The 26,462-nt window shown below is 40.7% G+C and overlaps 1 protein-coding gene across 10 annotated transcripts in view; it reads left to right on the top strand.

Moving 5' to 3' along the window:
- Positions 1 to 26,462, top strand: part of ankrd26 (ankyrin repeat domain 26) — a 138,907-nt gene that overhangs the window by 75,187 nt on the left and 37,258 nt on the right. For 9 of the 10 annotated variants that reach the window (XR_013886842.1, XM_080191104.1, XM_080191110.1 and 6 more), the window contains 7 exons: positions 1,365 to 1,565; positions 12,047 to 12,074; positions 15,922 to 16,063; positions 16,951 to 17,164; positions 18,927 to 19,110; positions 21,381 to 21,515; positions 22,896 to 23,864. Coding sequence is in view for 9 of the 10 variants with exons in the window: in XM_080191104.1 (XP_080047230.1) it covers positions 1,365 to 1,565; positions 12,047 to 12,074; positions 15,922 to 16,063; positions 16,951 to 17,164; positions 18,927 to 19,110; positions 21,381 to 21,515; positions 22,896 to 23,864 (1,873 nt within the window). In the remaining variant the exon portion in view is untranslated. The remainder of the gene's footprint in view (positions 1 to 1,364; positions 1,566 to 12,046; positions 12,075 to 15,921; positions 16,064 to 16,950; positions 17,165 to 18,926; positions 19,111 to 21,380; positions 21,516 to 22,895; positions 23,865 to 26,462) is intronic. The other variant, XM_080191108.1, reaches the window with a different exon arrangement.

The raw sequence follows: 26,462 nt of genomic DNA, 5'->3' as shown, positions 1-26,462 counted from the left end.
GAATCTTCCACACTGTATACTGCAGAGTGCACTAGAGTAAATCACACTGAAAATCAGTGGGTGGTGCCTGTTGCCACTGGAGAGGCTGGCTGCATAGCGCTGAATGGGCCACTGCACATGCGCCAATACGCCTGCGCCGAGATTGGTGCAGGTGCAGTGACCCCTATTTGCCGGCCTTCCAATCACTGGCCAGCCCTGCGAGTCCTGCATCACCAGCCCTCCCACATCTCCTCCTCCCCGCCTCTTTCTGCAGAGTGGCAGCAGGACCCCCCCCCATCGATGAATTAACGCAGCAGGATTGGAGAATCGCTCCCTATATGTCTGGATGTGTATGTTGAGTGTGATTCTGAGTGTGTCTCTGTAAACCCATCTACCTAATAAATTTTCTAGCGTGTAAGTTGCGTATGGTGTCTGTTTTGAATGTGTGTCAGTTTTCTATTTATCAATTAACTACATGTATATTCCTTTTCTCACTTTTTTTCCAAAAATTGTTTTGGTATTTTTCTGCTTCTAAGTTGTTGTCTGCACCCACTACATCCTCCTACCCAGCCATAATAAATTTTCCCTGAATAAATTGCAATGAAGAAACTTGCATAATTATGTGGGGTCAAAATAATATTCTCAAAGATGCTGCTGCCATGATGGTTACCTGCTCACCTCAGAAATATAATCAATGTACAAAAATATTCAGGCATTCTCAGGAAACGTCAAAAATATATCATCCCATCTTCCAGTGTCCTGATGGCTCCCATGTTCATACCCTCCAGCTGCGCTGTTCATTCCAGCCTGCCAGGCCTCATTGATGACGTAGACCTGGAAGTATACTTACTTCCATTAACAAAGATCACACTATCCACTTGCACTCCTAGTATTTTCTATAGATTATATATCTCAGAGAGCAATAATATTTTTATATGCTCATAAGTAACTAGAATAATTTTTGCAACTTCACTTAACTTCCCTGATTAGAAAAGGTCAGAATTTAATTGGGCTGTTGAAAATTGTAACACATTATGAAAAGAAATGCGGCTGATATAAATCATTCACAGTTCACATTTTTATTGCTTTTACATTTTTTATTTTACAAAATGTTTTAATTTGCATTGTCTTGATTAATTTTTGAGAATGACTTACTATCTAAACAGGTTAAATTTTGTTATCCAAATGTAATGTTTCAGAAACTCATTATTCAAAAAGTATACCTACCCAAGATGTCAAGTTGCTGGTGCATCAGCAGATTGCCTTAATTGTGTACAAGCTTTAAAATGCAAGCTACACCTCTCAGCTTGATCCTTATTAATCCATGCGCAACAGCATGGAGATCCGTTCGAGTATATATACAAGTTAAACATTTTTATTTAAAGGACTGTCTTGGGCACAGATGAGGAGAATTATGAAAGTCATCAACGTAATCAGCCAAAGCAAGCTGATCAAGATTTGAAAAACATTGAGTTGAAAAGCATTGAGAGACTGGTCAGACTACAACAGATTTCAACAATGAATGGGGATGCCTTATCTGCCTTTGATGACAGTACAACAAGTGAGATGTCTCAAGATGATGTGAGGTACTTAACATTTATACTCTATGTGTTGATATTGACAAGCAGGGCACTCTTGAGCTGTACTTTCTAACTTTTGCTAATTTTAGCAAAGAACTAGGCAAAAATAAAAACTGGTACAACATGTAGTAACAAATTTTGTTCATGTGTACCACATTCTGGAAGACTCTTATCTCTCCAAAAGAGTTGCTGAGATCCTTTCTTCTGCTGATTGTTAATCATGGAGCCTCATATGCAATTGCACAATGCAAAATTTCAGACCTGTTTTAATCAGGAAAATCTTGAGCCGTCAACAAAACTGTTGTAGAGGTGAATGGCACAAGTCCATTTTCTACACTATGACGTAGATGCAGTAACTCAACTCTGGGCAGGGTTCAGCTTGGAGTTAACAACTGAAGTGTATTACCTATTCTTATGACAGTCTGGATCACCAATGGCATTAAAGACCATCGCTATACTTTTACGGTATAGCATGTAGGAAGAAATGGCTCCTTTGCCACCACCAGATACAAATCATAGAATTGTTGAATGATGTAGCCATTCAACCAATCATACCTGTGTATGCTCATTGAAGTTAGCCCAAATAGTTCTGCTTACCTTCTCTTTTCCCTGAACTCTGCAAATGTTTCTTTATTAAATAGATATCCAATTCCATTCTGAAAGTTACTGTTGAATTTGCTTACAGTATTTAGGCTGTAACTTCCAAATCATCATAAATCACAGGATGAAGAAAATTTCTGCTCATTTCCTCTGGGGTTCATTTTTCAGTTATCATTAATTTGTTCTCTATCCATTGATCTGCTTGTCGTTGGAAACAGTTTCCTAATGTATGGTGTCCAGAATTACACACATTACTTAGCTGGAACCAAAGTAATGATTTATAAAGATTTGGCATAACTTCCTTGGTACACTTTGTGCCACTAATTATCAAAGATCTCGTTTGTTTCTAAGATGTGTTTCCTTGCATTAAATTTCACCTGTCATGTGTCTCCTATGAAACCTGCCTGTCTTTCTCTTCCTGAAGTCTGATCTGAAATTCTATTGCAAAAAAGAAATATCATAAAAAGAGCAGTGGTTTTCAAAATCAAACTCTTGAGGTATACCAGCCTTTCCTCTAGCTTGAAAAACACTCATTCGCCACTCCTTTAATCCCATGGGTTTAGGTTTAGTACACACCAATGCACATTCCAGGAACTTTACTTGATGATGTAATTCTGTGGCAGTCTAATGTGCCGTAGTCCTTTGGATGAAGAGATGAATGGATGATTTGTTCCTTGGGAATATGGCCTTAATTTTGCAATTATGTGTTTGATTGAACCATCGGCATACTGAAAGCTCAGTATGGCGATGTTCTTGTTGCTGTGGACCTGTTGCTTTTTGAAACGGTGCCTATTTTCTTGCCATTCTATTCATTGGCTCCCCTATTATCAATCCAATAAGTTACATATAATGGGTATGATTTTGTGCTTGCCACAATTGTAGATGGCGATACGAGTGCAAAATCCCGCGAGAGTCAAAAAATGAGTTTTCATTGACAAAATCTCAGTTCCCAATTTTCCATGCCCCTTGTTGGTGATGTAACAAGTTTCCCACCCACAAAGGGTGGGGCTTCATTTAAATATATTTGACTGTATTTTAATACTAACAGGCTTTCCTGCTTCATGATCCCCTTCCTCTCTGAATATTCAAACCTCACCAACATGACAGTATTTAAAGAAAGGATTCAGTTACAGGGATCCTGCTGAGGATGCCCAAGTAAATATAGCCCCTGGGGGAGAAGAGACATGCCTGGCAGTGCACTGGCACTGCCCATGGGTGTGGTGGGGTGTGAGGGGGGAGAACCCCAATAAAGCCGCTTTGGGGGAGATTCTTCCATGCCTGCAGAAGTTTGGAGGAGTTTAATTTCAGTGTTGATTGTGATGCCCTTTAAAGATGGCACACTGATCTCTCTGGAGCTGGTCTTGCTGGATCTATCAGACCCTACCAGAGTGATGGCATAAACTATGACCCCAGATTTCTTTTGCTCAGAGTGGCTGAAAATTTGGTCTGCCTGTAATCAATCTAATAATCTATTTCACTCATCTTTTCATATTTACATGTCTGTAGAATCCATTTTTGTCTTTTGCTAGTCTGCTTTTATAATCCCTTTTCTTTCTCCTTATCAATTTTTGATCTCTTGTTGAGTTATTAAAATCCTTTTTATTAGTTTTTTAAAAAGTACTGTATATTGGTTTGCATTGTGATATTCTTAGTAGACCATTAGTGAGGATCAGCAGTCAACTGTTCTGTCCATGCAGTCGGTCATTCTTTGTGTAGACACAGACATCAGCACGAAGGCTTGAAACATCCGGCCACTCGTATTAGAGGCTGACTCTTCCAATCTTTCAACAGTGGTGTGAAGTGTGGCTGGGAGTGTTTATAGCGTTTCCTGTATTTTCCATCGTTGCTCCAAAATTATCTTCTCATCAATAATCCCCAAGGTTCAGTATCTGCACTCAAACAGTAAGAGCTTAGAGACTCCTGTATCTTTCAAAGAGGCCTCTCCACTGTTGTCTTTCTCCATCACCAATAGTGCTCACTTTGATGTATGAAACATCATGTGAGAGTCCAGCGACCTGTCTTACCAGTCCTACTGAGGCATATATATCTGAGCTTGCGGACAGACTGAATGAGGCCATGATGGTGCATCCTTCAAATAGCTGATGTTGTCTGAGGAGTCTTTGCCCCATTCCTGCAAAACCACCAACAAGACACTTGAAGGGCCCATGGAAATGAAATAATGAATTACAACTGTCAAGCTAAGAAAATGTTATCATTATACATGCTGTCATAATTGCCATCAAGTCATCATTAGTGAGTGTGATATGCTCTGTGGTTATTTGATATTTAATTTGTCATCAGGTAGCTGACACACCCCAAACTTTCCACCTCCTATGGCTAGGTATGCCAAGACTTCACTTAACTACAGCACCTCTCAAGTGTCAATATGGAGATGGTATAAGGCCACCTCCTGTTCTCTTTCCCTCTTTAGTGTCTTGTGCAAATAGAAGAGACTGAGTGAGAGCAATGAAATATGTTGAGCGGGTGGATGGATAACACTTGTGGATCACACCGAGAGTTAGGTGTGACAGTGCATTAGGTTGGGAGTGAGTGTCAGTCGTGGACAACTAATTAGGAACGTAAGGAGGTGCAGACAGAGACGGATGAGTGCCAGATGATGTACAGGAATGAGCATCAGAGGTAGGGTTGAGCAGATTTGGGGTAGTTGCACATCAAGATGTTTTTGAATGTACCATACCATCACTTTTTACCCTGATTAGACCATTAAACCTCTTCCTGCATCACATCTAGGGTTGTGACGCCACAATCTGACTGACCTTTTTCATTGATTTCCAACTACAGCACCTTGTTTTCTGGAGCAGGTTTCTTCCTTCTAACAACAGGTAACAGAATCTCCCTGTGGGCCCTAACTGAAATACATTGACGAAGGAAGAGCAGTAGATGTGATTTATATGGACTTCAGCAAGGCATTAGATAAGGTTCCCCCATACAAGACTTCTTGAGAAAGTGACAGGGCATGGGATCCAAGGGGCTGTTGCCTTGTGGATCCAGAACTGGCTTGCCCGCAGAAGGCAGAGAGTGGTTGTAGATGGGTCTTTTTCTGCATGGAGGTCAGTCACCAGTGGAGTGCCAGAGGGAACTGTTCTGGGACCCTTGCTATTTGTAATTTTCATAAATGACCTGGATGAGGAAGTGGAGGGATGGGTTGGTAAGTTTGCTGATGACACGAAGGTTGGTGGTGTTGTAGATAGTTTGGAGGGATGTCAGAGGTTGCAGCATGACATAGATAGGATGTAAGGCTGGGCAGAGAAGTGGCAGATGGACTTCAACCCGGATAAATGTGTGGTGGTCCATTTTGGCAGGTCAAATGGGATGAAGGAGTATAATATCAAGGGTAAGACTCTTAGCAGTGTAGAGGATCAGAAGGACTTTGGGGTCCGGGTCCAAAGGACTCTTAAATCCGCCTCGCAGGTAGAGGATGTAGGCGTATGGTGTACTGGCCTTCATCAATCGAGGGATTGAGTTTAGGAGGCAGGAGATAATGTTGCAGCTTTATAAGACCCTAGTCAGACCTCTCTTGGAATACTGTGCTCAGTTCTGATCGCCTCATTACAGGAAGGATGTGGAAGCTATTGAAAGGGTGCAGAGGAGATTTACAAGGATGTTGCCTGGATTGGGTGGCATGCCTTACGAGGATAGGTTGAGGGAGCTCGGTCTTTTCTCCTTGGAGAGACGAAGGATGAGAGGTGACCTGATAGAACTGTATAAGATGTTGAGGTATAGATCGGGTGGATTCTCAGAGGCTTTTTCCAAGGACTGGAATGGTTGCTATGAGAGGACACAGGTTTAAGATGCTGGGGAGTAGGTACAGAGGTAAATTTTCCAATCAGAGGGTGATGGGTGAGTAGAATCGGCTGCTGTCGGTGGTGGGGGAGGCAAATTCGATAGGGTCTTTCAAGAGACTTCGGGATGAGTACATGGAACTTAATAGAATTGAGGGTTATAGGTAAGCCTAGTAGGTATGGATATCATCAGCGCAACTTGTGGGCCGAAGGGCCTGTTTGTGTTGTAGTTTTTCTATGTTCTAGAATCATCTCTAGGAAGCATGGTACTGCCTCGCAATGCTGAGATTCCGTTTCTGTGGCTTTTTGCTTTTTTTAAACACTTATACACTGCTTCAAGTTTAAATCCTAAAAGTTCCTTTGAAATAGTTGAGCTGAAATAGACTGATGTGGGTTGTCATCGCACTCCTTTAAACCACTTGATCGGAAAACTGGAAAGATAGATGCAAGTACCGCAACTAAATTTTTTAAAAATCACTGAAGCTTCTAGTTTCACCATATGCTGCTAGGAATCCACTGCCTGAAGTTGAAATCCACCACTTGCAAACATGCCATCCAGACACTTAAGATCATTGATCATAGAGCCATACAGTACAAAAGAGACCTTTCAGCCCATTGAGTCAACACCTATAAAACTACACTACATCTACACTAATCCCACTTTCCAGCACCTGGCCCATAGCCTTGAATATTGTGACATTTCACTGCTCATCCATGCACTTTTTAACGGTTGTGAGGTTTCCTGCCTCTAACACCCTTCCTGGCACTGCATTTCAGACTCCCACGACTCTCTGGGTGAAAAATGTTTTCCTCAGATCTCCTCTAAACCTCCAGCCCCTCACCTTAAAATTATGACGCTTCGTTATTGATCCTCCAGCTAAGGGATCGCCTCTAAATATAGTCTTAGAACTTCTGATATGAGACACCTCCCATTTTTCCTTAAAACCTAATAATGGAGATTAATGCAAGGTAACTTGAACCATGAAAATTGTTTTCTGCAACTGTTCATTCTCCTATCACGGTATGTATAGGCTAATTTGTTATTTTTATTTGCAAAGTCTCACTTGACCCATTTCTTCTATTTCTCTGTGTCAATAACTTTGTTTTGTGCATATATTTCCATCTTCTACTGATTCTTCATAATGTCCAAACCTGACATTCATGCTTTTCCTTAAATGTCATAAGATTGTGTATTTTATAAAGCATTTTTTCAGCAATTAATGTAATTGGACTTTGCATTCTGATCCAGAAGGTGTAGTTTTCCAATAATTTTACACAATGTTACTCTCAAAACCAGCATTATGCTACATCCAGATATCAGTTTATTACTGCTTCCCTGCTCAGTGAAGCAGTTGAGGCTACCTCATTGAATGTTTTTGAGGCAAGGATAGACACATTTTTGAACAGTAAAAGAATTAAGGGTTATGGCGAGTGGGTGGGTAAGTGGAGCTGAGTCACAAAAAAAATCAGTCATGATCTTATTGAATTATGGAGCAGGCTCGAGGGACCAAATGGTCTACTCCTGTTCCTAGTTTTTATGTTGTGTTCTTATGAAACTTTGAATATTCATATGTTTTGCATGTTGTTCTAATCAGTAGACACTAACACATACACTACAACTATGTCAACAGTGAGGGCATTTATTTACAATCAGAAAACTTAAGCACAGAGGAATTTAGGCAGACACTCTTCAGTGAAATATCAAATTTAACCATACAAACAGTGCTATACCTTTTAAGGTAAGGTGTATTACAAGTATAAGGAAAATGAATACCAAGCCAATAAAGGAGATCTTGGAAGCTGATCTAATGCTTACTCAAACGTACTTTTAAGAAATGTCTTAAATGAGGGAAGAAAAGTGAAGAAATAGAGCAGTTTAGGGAAGTAATGCCAAAGAGCAAAGGGGCACTCCCCACCCCCCAACATTCCCCCCACTTATCCCCTCCCCCACCTTATTCCCCCCCCCCCCCCCCCCAACCTTATTCCTTCCCTCAACCTCCTGAGGGGAGCCTCAAAGCCTCTGTTCCCTCTAGCAGAGCCGGGCTGTCTGTTTCCTGTGAGCGGGGAACAGGAGCTGGAGGGAACTACTCCTGGCAGGGAGATGTTTGCGGGCCTGCTAATGAAATGTTAATGGAGATTTCCATATTGTAATAAGCTTCACGCTGATTTCCAGGTTACATTGGAAATCTTAGTCGCAGAGGCCATGGCACCCAGTGAGAAGCCCATGAAACAGCTTCTGCTCTTGTCTCCTGGCTTGCTGTGCTACTCAAGCAGCGCAGTGGGCTGGGAGGATTGCCCCCATGATGTAGGGAACAATGTTTTGGGTGAACTGAAGTTGTGGTGGAGAGAGCAGTCAGCAGAGTAATCAAATCTGCTGGTGACCTAAATATAAATGAATGTTTTGGAGACAGTCTGAAGCTGTGATTGGACAGGAAAAAAATTGAGCCAATTAAAGGCTAAACCACAAAGTAAAAAGTCTGACAACACCAGGTTTTAGTCCAACTGATTTATTTGATAATAGACTCACAAGCTTTCGAGGTTAGTCCCTTTGTCAGGTGCATGGAGAGTTCTGGCCTCAGACAGAGCATATAAAGCACAGACAGTTTAGAGATTACTGATTAGAATGCGAATCCTTACACCTAACCTGCTGTTCAAGACCTGAAGTGGCTGACAATGTGAGTGGAAGGAGCACTGATCACAGGTTAAAGAGATGTGTATTGTCTCCAGACAGTACAGTAAGTGAGGTTTTGCAAACCCAGGCAAGTCACGGGGGTTACAGGTAGTGCGACATGAACCCAAGATCCCTGTTGAGACCGTCCTCATGTGTGCGGAACTTGGCTATCAGTCTCTGTTCAGCGACTCTGCGCTGTCGTGTGTCGTGAAGGCCGCCTTGGAGAATGCTTACCCGAAGGTCAGAGGCTGAATGCCTGTGACCACTGAAGTGTTCGCCAACAGGAAGGGAACAGTCTTGCCTGGTGATTGTCGAGCGATGTTCATTCATCCGTTGTCGTAGCGTCTGCATGGTCTCCCCAATGTACCATGCCTCGGGACATCCTTTCTTGCAACGTATCAGGTAGACAATGTTGGCCGAGTTGCAAGAGTATTTACCATGTACCTGGTGGATGGTATTCTCACGTGTGATGATGGTGGTGTCGATGATCCGGCATGTCTTGCAGAGGTTGCTGTGGCAGGGTTGTGTGGTATTGTGGTCACTGTTCTCCTGAAGGCTGGGTAGTTTGCTGCGAACAATGGTCTGTTTGAGGTTGTGTGGTTGTCTGAAGGCAAGAAGTGGGGGTGTGGGGATAGCCCTGGCGAGATGTTCGTCTTCATCAATGATATGTTGAAGACCTCTCCGGCTACGTCAAGGGCATCCTGAAACCCATTGTACAAAGAACCCCCAGTTTTTGTCGCGACACTACGGACTTCCTACTAAAACTCAGCGCACACGGAGCAGTTGAACCAGGGACACTCCTCGTCACAATGGATGTCTCGGCGCTCTACACCAACATCCCCCACAACGATGGCATTGCTGCGACTGCCTCAGTACTCAATGCTGACAACTGCCAGTTTCCAGATGCAATTTTACAACTCATCCGCTTTATCCTGGACCACAATGTCTTCACCTTCAACAACCAGTTTTTCATCCAGACACATAGAACAGCCATGGGGACCAAATTTGCACCTCAATACGCCAACATCTTCATGCACAGGTTCGAACAAGACTTCTTCACTGCACAGAATCTTCAACCAATGCTATACACTAGATACATCGATGACGTTTTCTTCCTTTGGCCTCATCGTGAACAATCACTGAAACAACTGTATGATGGTATCGACAAATTCCACCCCACCATCAGACTCACCATGGACTATTCCCCAGAATCAGTTGCATTCTTGGACACACGTATCTCCATTAAGGACGGTCACCTCAGCACCTCACTGTACCGAAAGCCCACAGACAATCTCACAATGCTCCACTTCTCCAGTTTCCACCCTAAACATGTTAAAGAAGCCACTCCCTATGGACAAGCCCTCCGTATACACAGGATTTGCTCAGATGAGGAGGATCGTGACAGACACCTCCAGACCCTGAAAGATGCCCTCATAAGAACAGGATATGGTGCTCGACTCATAGATCGGCAGTTCCGATGCGCCACAGCGAAAAACCGCACCGATCTCCTCAGAAGGCAAACACGGGACACAGTGGACAGAGTACCCTTCGTTGTCCAGTACTTCCCCAGAGCGGAGAAGTTACGACATCTTCTCCGGTTCATGTCGCACTATCTGTAACCCCTGTGACTTGCCTGGGTTTGCAAAACCTCACTTACTGTACTGTCTGGAGACAATACACATCTCTTTAACCTGTGATCGGTGCTCCTTCCACTCACATTGTCAGCCACTTCAGGTCTTGAACAGCAGGTTAGGTGTAAGGATTCACATTCTAATCAGTAATCTCTAAACTGTCTGTGCTTTATATGCTCTGTCTGAGGCCAGAACTCTCCAGTCACCTGACGAAGGGACTAACCCCGAAAGCTTGTGAGTCTATTATCAAATAAATCGGTTGGACTAAAACCTGGTGTTGTCAGACTTTTTACTGTGTTTACGCCAGTCCAACGTCGGCATACCCACATCATAAACCACAAAGGACAGACTTGGGTGAAGAATCATGTGATCATCTATTTCCATTGCCAAGTTGAGGAGGGAATAATAAATACATCATGATGGTCACAGTCACAGTGTGATATGCTTGACTTTGGTAAGAGCTGGTTTCATGTGGGAGAGGCACAACCCTGATTAGTGAAAATCAAATGGGACTTGCAGGAAAGGTAGGTACAGATCTGGGACATTGTATTTTAAAAATCTTGAAAGGAGAAGTCAGACAATAATTAATGAGAAATAAGGAATCAAGATAAATATTATCTTAGCCTCTACCTCAATCTCTTTGGACAAAGTGCTTAATAATAAAGTGACTTCAGTAGTTTCTCATAACATCCTTAATACAGGCATAAATTGAAAAGCAAAATGCTGGTGATGCTGGAAATCTGAAATAAAAAACTCAAAGTACTGGAAATGTCCAATAGGCCAGGCAGCATCTGTGAAGAGAGAAATGGGGTGGACTATGCATTCATCCAATCTATGCCCCTCATGATATTATATACCTCAATAAGGTCATCCATCATTCTCCGGAATAAAGTCTTAGCCTTGCCAATCTCTCCCTATTACTCAAGCCCATTAGTCCTGGTAACATCCTCGTAAATTTTCTTTGCACTCTTTCCAGTTTATTAGTTGTTCTGATGAAAGGTCATCTAGACACGAAACAGTGGCTCTATTGTCTCCCTGTAGATGCTGTCAGACCTGCTGAGATTTTCAAGCATTTTCTGTTTTTGTTTTACATTCCAGCATCCGCAGTATTTTGCTTTTTTATGAGGAATTTAAAATTTGGTTCCACATCTTGGTGTTTTCCTTCAGCTGTCTGACTTTTTCCCCCTTTATTGCTTAAGGCATCATTTATTTCTGTTTGGCATACTCCTATGTTTTATGCTTTCTCCTTTCTCTACTTAGTTGGACTGTTCCTCACCCAGTTTTACACTGAAACAAGATTTTTATTATTAACTTTGAGCCATTCTCTAACTCAATTGTTCACAGCTGGATAACAATAAAATGGAAGCTCTTAACAGGTTACATAGTTACATGCCTGAGATATGTTACAAGTTACATTGATATTACTTTATTGCCGCTGATCAGATTTATTTGCCAAAGCTGCATGTGTATTATTTAATTTGCAATTTGTGGAACAAACAAGAGCACCTCTTGTGGTTGCTATTCAAAGTAAACTTTTTTTGTCCTTTTATTTAAACAGTATGAATTTCCTTAGGAAACTAAAGACTTACTTAGATTTTTAGCTCTGGAATAGGACTCAAATGAGAATGCTTCCACTGAGTCATGGCTAACACATTGGAAATAATTTTGTAAAATGTGCCAAATTATGAACTCAAATTGTAATAACTTTTGACAAACCAGGTTACGTGTAAACTTTGTTATCTACAACTTTAATTTTTTAATACTTTTTAATATCTTTTTCAGACCTGTCAAGTCATCTTCAAGTATGAAGGTAATTACCTATTTTGTGAACCTAAGTGTATACTAAATTTGCATGTTGGGGAAACTCATCACAAATTGCATTTGTGCGTTTACGCTGCATACAGTGAATTATTGTCAGATTTATTGAGGCTTAACGAGCTTAGAGTCAGAATGTGCATTTGGTTGAAGTTTTGTTGCTGGGAGTTTCGCTTTCAATTTCTGACTGCCAGTTGGGAGTTTTCTCATACGATTTCATACTTAGTGTCATGTTGAAGTGGAAACAACTTTGTTTAAATACTAAATCTGATGTGTGAATGCACTCTAACTCAGGTGCACATTTTGGATCATTTATAGCATGTGTTCTACTGGCTATAAGCCTTACTGCCTAAAATAGATCTATGGTTGAAGTAATTGTAAATTTAAAATTGTTAAACACTGAAACCTTGTTACATAAATTGGACTATTTAGTCGTACACGTTTGAAGAATATTTTTGTGTTCATATTCCTCCATTGCCGTGTCCCTCCCTATCTCTCTCACCTCGTTCTGACCTTGTCTCCTCCAATCCTTTCTCCTTTAACTCTGTCAGCATAACCCTCGATACTCCTCAGAAAGGACTTGTTAAAGACAAATCATATTTAACTAACTTAATTGAGCTTTTAGATGAGTAATAGAGAGGGTTGGTTGAGGATTTGTTGAATATTGCAATCTGCATCCCATTGTTGCATAAGGCATGTAATGGATACCTTGTTTGTGAGAGCAGCAGAATACATAATGTTTTGGATCAATAATACAAGACAAGATGAGAAAGCAGTCAGCTTTCAACTATGGCAAGATTCCTTCAAGCATATGGCCATTAAGGTTCCCTCCAAGCAACCAGGTGCTTTTGTCAGCAGAAAGGGCCTTGATATATAGATTCTGTAGAATCACTACTAAAGGGTTGTGTATTGTGTACTAGGCTCCCAGGAAGCTGCCCTAACTCCTTCATTCTGAGAGCACCAGGTGCTGTAATTGTTCATTCCAGTGGAAAGCCTTTATGGATGGACTCCAGGTGACAAGTGTTTACGCAGTGGATGTGGTTGTTCACACCAGTGCGGAACCCCAACACAAAGACAAAAGAAATATACAACCGCATCTAACTACCAGGGCAGTTATCTTTTGAAAAAACATTTCAGATGTTTAGATTCTTCTGTAGTGCCTTGTAACGTGGCCCCCAAAGTCTCCCATATTGTGACAGTGTGCTGCTCTTTGCGCAGCCTGGCACAGCAGACTGAAGGTGAACTAGCACCTAATGACTCTGTTGAGCACACTGCCTTCTTTTACAAGGAGGATTCTTGCCCAACAGCCTTCAGCAACCTTTCAGGCTCTAACTCCATGCTGTAGCATCTAATCAAGGATGGCTGGTGGAGTAAGAAGTACATAAGATGTTGAAGTAAGGTTTAAAATCAAAGACCCAGTGCTATATATGAAAAAAGGCCATTGTATGAAATCCATTGTGCAGCAAGTTATTTTATGTGTTCAATTCTAGCTGCTTCTACGTTATGCTCTCTCTGCAGCTGGAGCTGCTGTTTTTCTCTCTTGCTACCTTGGAGGGTGATTCTGGTTTGTAGAATCATAGAGGGGCCTGGCATAGGCTGGGTCACCCACATTTGTGTATGGCAGGGAGTGTTATCAAAGCTGGAAGCAAACATTCCTATCACAATCAGAGGATCCAAGGGGCTGCCGATATTTATTCCTTGGCCTTCCACGGCAGACTGGCATCTCCAACTTATCAGGATTAGACTACCACATGGCAACAAAACTGTGCATTTCTGACCCATCACACCAACCCCGTGCTCAACAATACTGAAGGTTGACATCACATTGTGGAGCCTGGCGAGCATCTCTGTGTTCACTTAGTGGCCTGTTGCATGTGGCTGTCCATGAGGATCACCACTCTCTCAATGAAGGCCACAAGATCATAAACCAGGTCCATGGCACCTCTCATTGTCTGTGCATGTGAGTGAACAGTTTCTGGAAACTCTGATAGATGCCCACGTACTTCCCATTGTTGTTCTATAAGCATTTGCTTTACTGCCAACCTCTGAAGCTCAGTAATTGTTTGAAGCTGAACATTTCACATTCCTCCTATAGAAATCTGTTGCACCTGTCACTTGTCAGTTTCACCTACTCCCACATATGTCTGACGTGGTTACTGGATGCTGCTACCCATTCTTAATGTGCGTATTTTAGAATTTACATTCAAAGCCATCATATCCCTCAATCATTGTAAGCTCCCCTAGTTCTCCCAGGCTATGCAACAGCCTGTCCTGCTACCCACCCCTCCAAACACACAGCCAAACTCTACTGACACCAGCACCTCCATCTGCGTTAAAGTTTAAAGCAAGAACAGATTACCACCCATATATCTCTGCTCTGTTGCATTGAACTTTCTTCTGCTCCAATGACAATGAAAGAGAGTGTGGTACAGCTCTCCTGCCTCTGCAATACTTAGAGACAGTGCCGTTTTCAAGGCTGTCATTGCAACACTGTGAGGCCTGCTGCATGTGTTTATTCATGCTTGGCAGAGTACTGAGCTCTGTTTTGATGCTGTCCTTTACCTTGATGCGCACATTGTTCCTTGTTGCGTTCCTTTGCATGGGGCGTCTATGTCATGGCGTATCTCATGGCTGCCATGTTATACATGAAAGCATGCCACCCTGTCAGCCCTCATTGAGTCATTGAAGTGCTTCTAACATATCATCCAGCAGCTGGTCACTTATTTGGCAACTTCTAGCAGACGTCCTTCATATAACTAGGTGGCGCACTCCTATCCTATGTAGATATTATTTCTCTCTTTTCCCTCCTTGTCTATAAGGAGAACCACAGGGCATATGTCAGTAAAACATGGAGTGGCACTTCCTTGCACACCAGCCATCCCTGCACGCACTGTATTGTGCTGCATTCTTTTGACAGCTTTTTCTGAGTACTGCCAGTATGAAAGCTGCAGATTGCCCTTTAAAAGTAATAGATTCATTTGCTTCCGCTGCACCTGCAGGAGGCAAACAAAGCAGCAAGCAGGACGGAGAGTTGGGCTGCGATCTGTGGATTAAGAGTGCGCCGAGCAAAGCATTGACTGGGGCAGTAAGTAAAGTGACAAGTGAGATAGCGATCAAAGTAACAAGCAGAATGGTGAACAAAGAGGCTAAAGGGTTGGGAGTGGGGCACCGAACAAGGTGAGCAAATAGTGGCGAGCATTTAATGGGCACACAACTGCACACATACCTACGGGTGGAATCAGTGCCACTTCCTGTTGCAGATGCACAATGATGATGGCACCGGCATCGACTTCCTGTTTCAGTCCAGTAACAGGAGATAATTGAAAGATGACACCATCGGGTCATTCCTGGCAATAATTGCTGCCTTCCTCACTTTGTGTCAGCTTCTTTTTCAGCCTACCATTTAAGTAGCCATATTACATAATGTATCTACAGAAGTCCCACTATCCACACACACAGGTGCAAAAGACAGAATTGACCCTTCGGTTAGAATCTCAAACCAATTAGTAAAATGCAGCATAGAATTTCAGATCAAATTCAGAACTGGAAGCACATGATAATGAGACATATAGAAGTAAAAAGGCAAGTTTCTGTGCATTTCTCATATAACCTTGTTTTTGCCCTGACCCATTCTCAGTTAGCCCATTTAATCAATTCTGTTCATTTCCTGTCCCTTTCCCTTTTCCTCATTCTTCTAGCTTTCAGTTTCGATGATCAATCTGAAACAAACGCGCTTGACCTTTTCAGTGTTCCTAATGTGTTATGTTTTTACTATACAGTAGTTATTAGTACAATTTAATATTGTGTTGGCAATTCCATAATTCCCATTTGCCTGTTTTTAGTTCACTAGACCAGTAACTATTTCTGATGACTTGGACGATCTTACACAGTCCTCTGATACTGCCACAGATGGATCAGAATCACCTAGTTCTGCTTATAGGAGTACACCATTGTTAATTGCACAGCTTGATGCAGAGGCAATAGGTAAGGAAGGTAATACAGAAAACACACACACCACACACAACCCCCTCCCACACACACACACAACCCCCTCCCACACACACACACACACAACCCCCCTCCCACACACACACACACACACAACCCCCCTCCCACACACACACACACACACAACCCCCCTCCCACACACACACACACACACAACCCCCCTCCCACACACACACACACACAACCCCCCTCCCACACACACACACACACAACCCCCCTCCCACACACACACACACACAACCCCCCTCCCCCACACACACACACACGACCCCCCTCCCCCACACACACACACACAACCCCCCTCCCACACACACACACACACAACCCCCCTCCCACACACACACACACACAACCCCCCTCCCACACACACACACACACACACAACCCCCCTCCCACACACACACACACACACACAACCCCCCTCCCACACACACACACACACACATCCCGTCTCTTTCGTATCGTTTTCAATTGGTGACTACTATTGTTTGGCATTATATGCAAAAATGACGGATGTTAGTTCCCGATTTTTTGCTTCCTCCTGTAATTATAAAAAGGGCTTAGATTAAGCCAACACAAATGTATCTTGCCAACTCCAATTTTGACCTAGATAATTTTTTTTTATTTTAACAAACATTAGTATCACATAGACAACATATAATAAGAATGAAAGAATTTATTGAACAAGAAAGTCTGTTCAGGTGATGAAATTCAATTCTGTAACCATGTAAAAAAACCAATGGATGCAATGTATTGTACATGTATAAGTTTGTTAATTCTCCTGTTTTAATGAATTATAAATTCTATCAAAATGGATTTCTTAAATAGTTGATTTTATTTTTATAATTTTTTTTCAACGACAGACTCTGTAACTTTACTGAAAATCCAAAATCTAATTCACGAGTATGAACGAGCAGTTGAGCGAGAAAAGAAACGTTATGCCTTGCTTTCAGATAAAGTAAAATATCTGGAGAATGAAAGAAAAGAGCTCCATCAAACATTGGATCAAACTAGAGAAATAAAATCCAAACTAGAATGCCAGAAAATGGAGAGAGATACTGATTTTAACAGTGTCAAGTATGTTCTAGTTTATATTATTATGATTTACTACTTCTGATAAGCTTGTATTAAATTTTCATACATTTCCAAAGATACAAACTATAACAATGTTAACTCTCTAAATTACTGTCTTAGTGCTTTTCTGGTAGACATGGAAAGGTTCATTCAATGGGTGGACGTAATTTAATCCAGATGATTTGTGGAGGAAGGATTGTTAACTGCAATGGGAAAGCTGGAGCCCCATGTAGCCTCTCTTGAGGAAGACCTTTGTTAATCAGGCCAGTAGCAGACCTTCTCAAGATCGAACACCACACCATCCTGCACCCCCCATTCCCCCTCATCACTCTATCACTGCGAGCTGCTCGCGGATCAGCAAGTAACCCAGACCAGTGAGTGATGGAAGAATGTGGATCATGGGAGATGGTAGCAATGGGCAGGGCATAGTTTTCATTGGCAAACCCCCTCATCTTCTCAAAGTTGGGTACCTTGATCAGGTACTGAGTGCCTGACAAGGGACCCCCTCTGGTAACCCACAAGCAAACACCAACAGGGACTTTTCTTTGGGCTCCCAGCATACCAAGTTCCTTGCCTGCTGCTGGTGTTCTAACAGTAGAGTTAGATGTGGCCCTAAAGTGGACATTAATTATCAACTTAAGAACCTCAGTTGGCAGTGGGTCACCCATGAACCTTCCTGCTCCAGACTTTTTCAGAGAAGAAGTGAGAAGTTGGGGTCCCCATCTGGCAGCCTTCCATCTGGTTAAATGCATGCTCTCTCCCCTCTACTTCCAAGTTTGCCTCAGCAGAGGGCATTAAATTCCACCAGATGTGTCTAAAATTGTTATTACTAAAGACAACTGATATCTTTCACATTCACCTTGATTTAATGTAAATTTACATTCACCTTTTTCCTTAATGTTCGTCATTAATTACAATGTTTACCACCTGGAAAAATATTTAGCACATACGATATTTACTTTTTTTCTTGTCTTTTGAAAGAAGCTAAAATTCATGGTAGATGTAAATTTACAACCTCTGGGATGAATCTGTGAAATTCACTACCACAGAAAGTAGTTGAGGACAAAATGCTGTGTGATTTCAAGAAGAAATTAGATATAGCTCATGGGGTGAAAGTAATCAAGGGATATTTGGCGAGGGAGGCAGATCAGGATATTGAATTTGATGGTCAGCCATGATTAAAATGAATGGCAGAGGAGGCTGTAAGGGCCCAAAGACCTAGCCTTCTATTTTCTACGTTTCTAATCAGTGGGTTGTTCAATATTAGTTTAGTCTTGGTGTACTCACTGCAATCTGAAGATAGATATTTAAGAATCCATAGCCCCCAGAAAAGTAGTGCGCCATAAACAACATGTGCATCGAAAGCCTTGCAGTTTCCCATCCGTGAATTTCAATGGACAGAAAACACTGATTTTCTGGTGCCTATTTATTCTGTGCTGACATGCCGATGAAGAGTCAGCCAGACTCGAAACTTTACTTCTGTTCTTTCTCCACAGATGCTGTCAGACCTGCTGAGATTTTCCAGCATTTCAGTGTTTGGAACATTATTTATGAAGCTTTTTGGTCACCCTTGCAGACGAGTGGTAGTAAAATCAATATGGGATGAAGGGCAGAAAGTTTTTTTAAAAAAACTTAATTTGAGAAACTCTTGATCATCATGTTAAAACATACACAAAAAAATCTGATTGAATTTGCAAACTGTATCAGTATTCTTTCTACATCATAGTGCTTTTATCTTATGACCATTCATTTTTTGTAAATAAAGATTTAGTCTAAAACAGGAAGAGGAGAAGCGGAAAATTGCTGAAATGTTGTACGAAAAGAGCCGTGAACAACTCCAAAAAAAGGAATTGCAATACTGCGAGGAGCTGAAAGCAAAACAAGAATTGGAACTGATAATAAGAAATATGGAAATGGAAAGGAAGTCATTGCTCAACAATATAGAACAGGTTGTCAAACATGTTTCATACTAATGATTTGAGCTAGGTAAAAGGCTAGTAAATTTTGTCTCGATGAAAAACGTTTAATCATGCAAAATATTTGCATACATATGAAAACTAAATTCTATTTTCTTTCTGCTGGTACAAAATTAATACTTCTGAATGAGTTTCTAACAATTTATTATTTAAGCATTTTTAATAAAATGCTTTGACTGATCTATACTACACTTAAACCCATATTATGGTCCCACCTCATCCCCTTGACCCGCTCCCATCCATTCAGCTGCCTTTCCTGGACACAATGCAAAATGCCTTCAGTTGTTTTAAGGATTTTCATTTCAAAACTGACTTCATCACAAAAACGTCTTAAATTAACTAATGACAGCCTGCCATTGGACAATCGATTGCATCTTCACGGTGAACTCTGTGCTAAACATAACATGGTACGTCTTAGGAACCCCATTCTAGTATGATGGGCAGCCTGTGCCACAGAGGAAGAGAGTGGTTTAAAAAGGTGCAGAATTCACTGGTCTCTGTTTTCTCTCTGCCCTTTTCTCGGTCAGCTGAGTTTTCCATTTCTCTGTGTCTCTTTCAATGCCCTGTCATACAGTCAGCCTCCAGACACCACAGCCATTGACAATTTCTGTACTTACTTGCGGGTGGCCTTGCAGTGGAGGTATGGCATCTAGCCAGTGGCCAGTTCACCATACAGAATGTCTTTGGGGTATACAGCTGTTATCCATTTGATGAACTTAATCAAGCCAGCAGTCATTGTTGACTTAGCAATAAGTGTCTGCTGATGAACTGCTTTACAGTGGTACTTAGGTGATACATGGAAATGCAAAGATTGCATTACAGTGAGAGCCTGTAACATCTAATTAGTTATAGTTATGGAAAATTTAAAATAGTGATATGGTACTCATTAATTGTAACAGGTAAAAGCATTCAATGAAATGTTGCAATCCCAGTAGAGATCATTAATGTTTGAAGAGAAATTCAAAATTCCCATTATTTACTGAAAGGATGAAGCCACAAGACTCCACAGTTTAAACATAATTTTACAATACGCAACTCACAGAAAGCAAGCACTACTAACCAAACACTATCATATCTGTTATATTTTACAATAAGAAAGACTAAACATGATCAATTATATTTTACAGTCAAAGGCAATACTAAACTTTAAAACTATCCTCAGCTTTCCGCTTCAACATCCCAACCCCCTTCCCACCCCAGAAATTATTTGACTACTTATTGACTACTTCAACTCATGATGGTTTCTTCAGTTCCTGGAACCAAACCAAAATACCCCAGCTCTCAGGAATTAATTTGGTTCTTCTTGGAGTTTCTGCTATTCTCCGAGGTGCGAACATTCTAGGGTTCCTTACAGAAGCCTCCAGCTAAGTGACCCTTCACCACTCCTGTGCTGCATGATTGTGGACGCTGAAACTCAAGCTTGAGCTTCACTGCACTCTTGCTTGATGACTCCATCTCAGAAATAAGTCTGATTTCTAATGGCCCTCCCATTTCTGGTCTAGAGCTGCTTTACAGCTTGTGCCACTTTTCTCTCTCTATTTCATTCTTTCTGCTTTTCTCTTCCTTTCAGTCTGTTCCTAAGCTGAAATAGGTGCTTCTTTTAGCAAAACACATACTGTATAAATAAAAATGCAAAGTAACTAACTTTTTTCTCTTCAAAACCACCCCTTTGATTCTGGAACTCATGAACTCATGAATAATTTATATCTTTAATGCCACACTGCGAACTTCCTGGATCTACCAAGGAACTCCTTTATTTAAAAGTTTGCTGTTAGCTTCTTTGGTCTGGGAACAACATGAATAATCCACATCCTTCATTGAAATAATTGTGGAGTTCCTGTCCTCACAAGCTCAAAGTCTATTATTTAAGTTTTCTCCCCTCTAATTCTAATATCAAGTAAAAACTTCGTAAAACTCCAGGTCCATTATTATATGATAATTATTCAAAAAAGTTTGAATTGCATTTATTTCTGGGTTATTTATCAGTTTTGTTATCAGCTATTTCTGTTTACTTCTGACAACTTGTTCCCCAACTAAAATTTATGTTCCTAAAACTAAAAATTATTCTTCAAAAACACATGAGTCATAGAACCAGATATTCACAACAGAAGTAAAATTTGTTCAATGCTTGCTCAAAGAGAACGTGCTTCAAAAGGTTAGACTGAATCCTATTAAAATTATAAATTCTGAAGTAATTAACTTTTTAAACAAAATATTAATTAAACTTCATTTAATATGCTTAGCTTAATGAAGAGCAACAGGAATTACAGAGACAGTTCAACCAGGAGCAAGCTATGCATAAAGAAATCCTCAACAATCATCTGCACAGACAGCGTGAGATTCAAGAGGAAGACAGGGTAACAGTAAAAAATGTGGAGGTACTGAGCACAAAACTATCTGCAAATGATTGAAGTATGCTTCGGACAGTGATGATTTATTTTGTTGAATATTGAGCTATTTTTATGAAAGTTAATCCACATCAGGTGAAAAATCCAGAAACAGTGCAAAAAATCATGTTCTACTTCTGGAGCACCTATCCTCTGTAAATAATCTCATACTGCAGGTTAACAAATGCAAATTTGGTAGAAACCTTAATTTTAACTTCATGGTTTGAGCTTCCGTTAGCCAAAATGGACAGAGATTACTTTTTTCCCCTTAAAGAACAAGCTACTATTATCGTCTGCAGTGCTTCAAAAAAGCCATATTGCTTTCTTCTTTTTATCCTTGAAAGTTTCAGCAAAAATTGGCGCAACAAAAGCATATTAAGTTGTAACAGGTCAATCACAATGAGGCTACAAATATTTATGTAAAATTTGGAACATAAAAATTACAATTGTCAATTCGTTTATCAACCTTGGGTACAATCTGTAAATTAGATTTTACTATAGTCCATCCAAATATTACTATTCATCTTATTATTAACTTTCTTGCCCAGTGTAACAATGGGTCTTTGCTGCTTGTGTGTAAGTGTGTATTATGTAAATATATGAAAGAGAGATTTTTATTACTGACTCCAGCTAATATAACCTCCAGATAACATAAATTATTAAGTTCTTTATTTCAACCATTATTTTGTGAAAAATGTAAGTCTTAAGGCAGCGTGGTGGCACTATGGTCATCACTGCTGCTTTATTGCATCAGGAACCCAATTCTATTCCGGCCTTGGGTGATTGATTGTAAGGAATTTGCACTTTCTCCTCGTGTGTGCATGGGTTTTCTCCGAATGTTCCTGTTTCCTCCCACATCAGGTTGGGTGAATTGGCCTTTGGTGCCCAAGGATGTGTAGTTAGCTAGATTTGCCATGGTAAATATGCAGGGTTATGGGGATAGGGCAAGTTGGGGGGCGGGGTGGTACTGGGTAAGATGCTCTTTCAGAGATCTTTCAGATGCAGATTCAATGGGCCGAATGGTACTATGGTTTTCAACAGCAGGTTTAGCATTCCTCTGGGAAGTTGCATTTCTAAGATGACTTGATGTAGATCAAATGAAACTAAATATCAACTAACTAGCATGGAACAAATGTATTGTTCCACTATGTCATCAAAGAAGATTGCATTACTGATTGTTTCTACACACCTTTTAGGGGTCACTTACAAAACAGCACTGTCAAATCTTGGAGCCAAATAATGGATGGACAGATGAAAATTAAAAGGAGTGGATGATTTTCTACTGTTTCCTTACTCCATTTGTAATGTTCACATTAGCTTATTATGTTGTCATTACATCCTTTATTTACTGTAGTATTCCTTATTTTGAAGGCTGTTGGTCATCTTTGTGATGTCAATGAGCATGAAAAAGATGTGATGCAACAAAATCGTTCACTGCAGGATGAAATTACTGTGCTAAAACTTGAATTGGATCGTGTACGTGAACGGAATCAGGAAGAACAGGGAAAGTATATGGAACAAATTGAGACGTTAAAAGAAAGGCTAGATGACACAAAAAAGGATTTGAAATTTAATGAAGAAGCTTTAACCCACACAGCTTTACAGTATAATAGCCAACTGAATACACTAAAGACTGAAACATCAATGTTGACTTCTAAGCTTGAACTTGAGAAACAAAATAAGGAAAAACTGGAGACAGAGATGGAAGCTATCCATTCACAACTGAGTGCAGCCCTTCAGGAGCTGGAACGGAGTCAAGCAGCCAAATGTGAATCTGAACAAATCCTACAAAGGGAACACGATGAGTGGCACCATTCAGATGAAAAACGGAGCTATGAGATTTCCACTCTCCGTGAGACTAATAACAGCTTGTCACAGAAGTTAAGTAAAGAGGAAGCGAAGGCCAATAACTTAGATTATGAACTTCATCGTGCAACACTTTCCCTTGCTGAGAAAAACCTTATGCTGGAGAGTGTTCAGAGGAACTTGAATCAATCTCAGACTCAAATAAATGACTTGGAACACACTAATCGATCGCAGAAGGAACAGTTAAGTAAATTTGCAGTGCGTCAGGAGTCTATGCAGGAGAGATTAGCCCAAGTCCAAAGCGAAAACATGCTGTTACGGCAACAGCTTGAAGATGCACAAAACAAAGGTATCATGAAGGAAAAAGCGGTCACTGATGTTCAAGACCGCTTCAATGACATATTCTTGAAACTTCGAAAAGATAGTGAACGGCAGATAAGTTTGGTGGAAGAGAGAAATAAAGAACTGGTGAGCAAGACCATTGAACAAAGAGAACAAATCTGCAAGTTTGAAAATGAGAAGATAGAAAGAGAGGTACAGTGGTGACTCGCATTTCAATAGCTAATTAGATTTGGTTTCTTTTGTTTCTACTTTTTTCGCTACAAATAGCGAAAATAAACTTCCCACAGTAAACTTTGTAAGTAAAGCACAGTAAATAGGGGCAGGAGGAGGCCATTCAGCCCTTTGAGCTTGCCCTGCCATTCATTATGATCATGACTGATCATCCAACTCAATAGCCCAATCCCGCCTGCCTCCATATCCTTTCGTTCCCTTTGCCTCAAGTCTGTTTCTAACTGCTTCTAGAAAACATACGATGCTTTGACTTCAACTACTTTCTGTGGTAGCAAATTCTACAGGCTGACCACTCTTTGGGTGAAAAACATTCTCTTCATCTCTGTCTTAAAAGGTCTACCCTATCCTCAGACTGTGACGCCCACACCGTCAAGAACATCCTCCTTGCATCTACCCTGTCTACTTCTGAGGTTTTTATAGGTTTCTTTGAGACCTCCCTTCATTCTTCTGAACTCCAGTGAATACTGTCCTAACCGACTAAGTAACAGACAGTATACTTTTTGGAAAAGGAATACACACCATCATTTTGCTAACACCCATTTTATTTCTTCTACTTCAGGTTTACGTTATTGTCTGTTCTCTAAATATTCTAATTTTGTCTGTTCTCCCTGCATATTCTAATTTTAATAATATTGTATAGGTTGGTAACTTCCAAACTGAAAATTTGTAAAGAAAGAAATTGTATATACATGGCAGCTTTCATTTCCCTAAACACTTTATAGCCATAGGAAGTCCTGCCACAGTAATTAATCACCATGTATAGTCATAAGCCAGAGCTAATTTGCACATAATTATGTTGTACAACAGCAAATGAGATAAATTGACAGTTAATCAGTCCTGGTGATATTATTTGAAGGATAAATATTGGCATGAATGTGGGGAAAACTCTCCTGATGTTCTTGAAATAATGCCACGGCTTTTTGTATGTTCATTAGAGAAGGCAAAGTCTGAGTTAGCTTACTGATTTATAACCTTTCCAAAAGTTGGGTGCCCTTCATGCATATACTATTATCAGATATAAATAAGCTTGGGTCTATTTAATGCCAAACCTACTTAACTAACACACTATTTAACGCTGTGGTGTAAAACTCAGAATTATTAAACAAAGAAATGAAATCAAGGTTTACTGAATTTATCACCACCCCATCAGCCATGCTAAATTCTCCCTCAGTGTTTCCAAACAGGAGCCGGAGTGTGACAGCGAAGGGACTTTCACTGTAACTTCATTGCAGTGTTAATGTAAGACTTCTTGTGACTAATAAATAAACTTTTTAAAGGGTCATGGTACAGATAGCACCAAGGTTGGAAACAAAGGGGGGAAAAAAAATCAAATGAGCCAAGAGATACTGATTGACTGTTTCTCAAAAAACTATAAATTGTAAGAAGAAAGGAAACTTGAGATGATGAATTCCAGTTTTAAGTTATGGAAATAAATGAGCCACATTGTTGAAAATATTGCAGTGAGACTGGTTTCTAAGCATTAAGTGTATAGGGAACAAGAAAAGGCATGTAGCATGGCGTCCTTGAGCCTCAGGACTCAAAGGAGAAAGAAGTTTTGAAAAGCTCTGAATTCTCTATCACATCATTCATTTCCACCTTTTCATGAACCCTAATTGACCCCATCCTTGTCCCTCAATAACTTTCTCACCCAGCAACACTCACCAACTTCCTTCCCATCCTGCTCACCGCACTCACTACTGAGTCTTAGACAATGCTCTGCAGTAATCTTAAAGAATATCTGTTACTTGCAAACAAAGCCCGTACCATCCATGATCTTCTGATAGTTGACTGTATTGATATCCTGCCTTTGCCCTAAGTTTTGCTTAAAAATGGAAACAACCTGCCTCTTACTAAAAGCTACCAACTTAATTTTTCTCTACAAGCCTCTATTCTGAGCAACTAGTCATTCATGGTGGTTACAGTCTCCAACTCAACTGTCTTTGACTTTTATCACCTGGATCCACTGCATCCTAAAATTCTCCCTTATCTCTTCTTTGTGTATTCATGGACAACCTGTTGATCTCTTTTCTTTGGTGTCTCTACTTGTGTTGCCTTGATCAGCCCCCCTTTTTCAATCACCCCATCCTTGATCCCGTGATGTGCTTTGCACCCCTCTGTTCTGAGGTTGTCTACCCTCAGTCTCTTCTCCAGGCTCCTGTTCTGAAATCACACTGAACTCCTGCCTCCATCTAGTGACAAAAGTTGTTGATGCAGGTAGTCCTTGGAACTTCAGCTGCTGTGGCATAAACCAACTTCTGCCACTGGGTGGAGCCAAGCTACCTACTGCACTGTAGATGAGTGTCATTTTTTAAAACATTTTACACGTATTATATATTACATTTCTTATATTTAGTGATGTATTTTGTTTTGAAAGTTATTTCAGCTTGGAATGCACAATGCTGTTCACGTATGGTACAGTATTTTAACTTGTATGTGGGTTTTTCCAAGAAATGTCCAAAGGATCCTAACCCTGGATTTAACATTGATTCTTATGGGAACTCATGATTCACTTAAAATCCTGATTTTCAGGAAAGCAACCAAAACTTTAAGTGAGGACTC

This window comes from Carcharhinus amblyrhynchos, chromosome 6 (genome assembly GCF_965287045.1).
Source record: "Carcharhinus amblyrhynchos chromosome 6, sCarAmb.v2.hapA, whole genome shotgun sequence".
NCBI classification, from domain to species: domain Eukaryota; kingdom Metazoa; phylum Chordata; class Chondrichthyes; order Carcharhiniformes; family Carcharhinidae; genus Carcharhinus; species Carcharhinus amblyrhynchos.
This window is presented reverse-complemented; position numbering and strand designations above follow the sequence as displayed.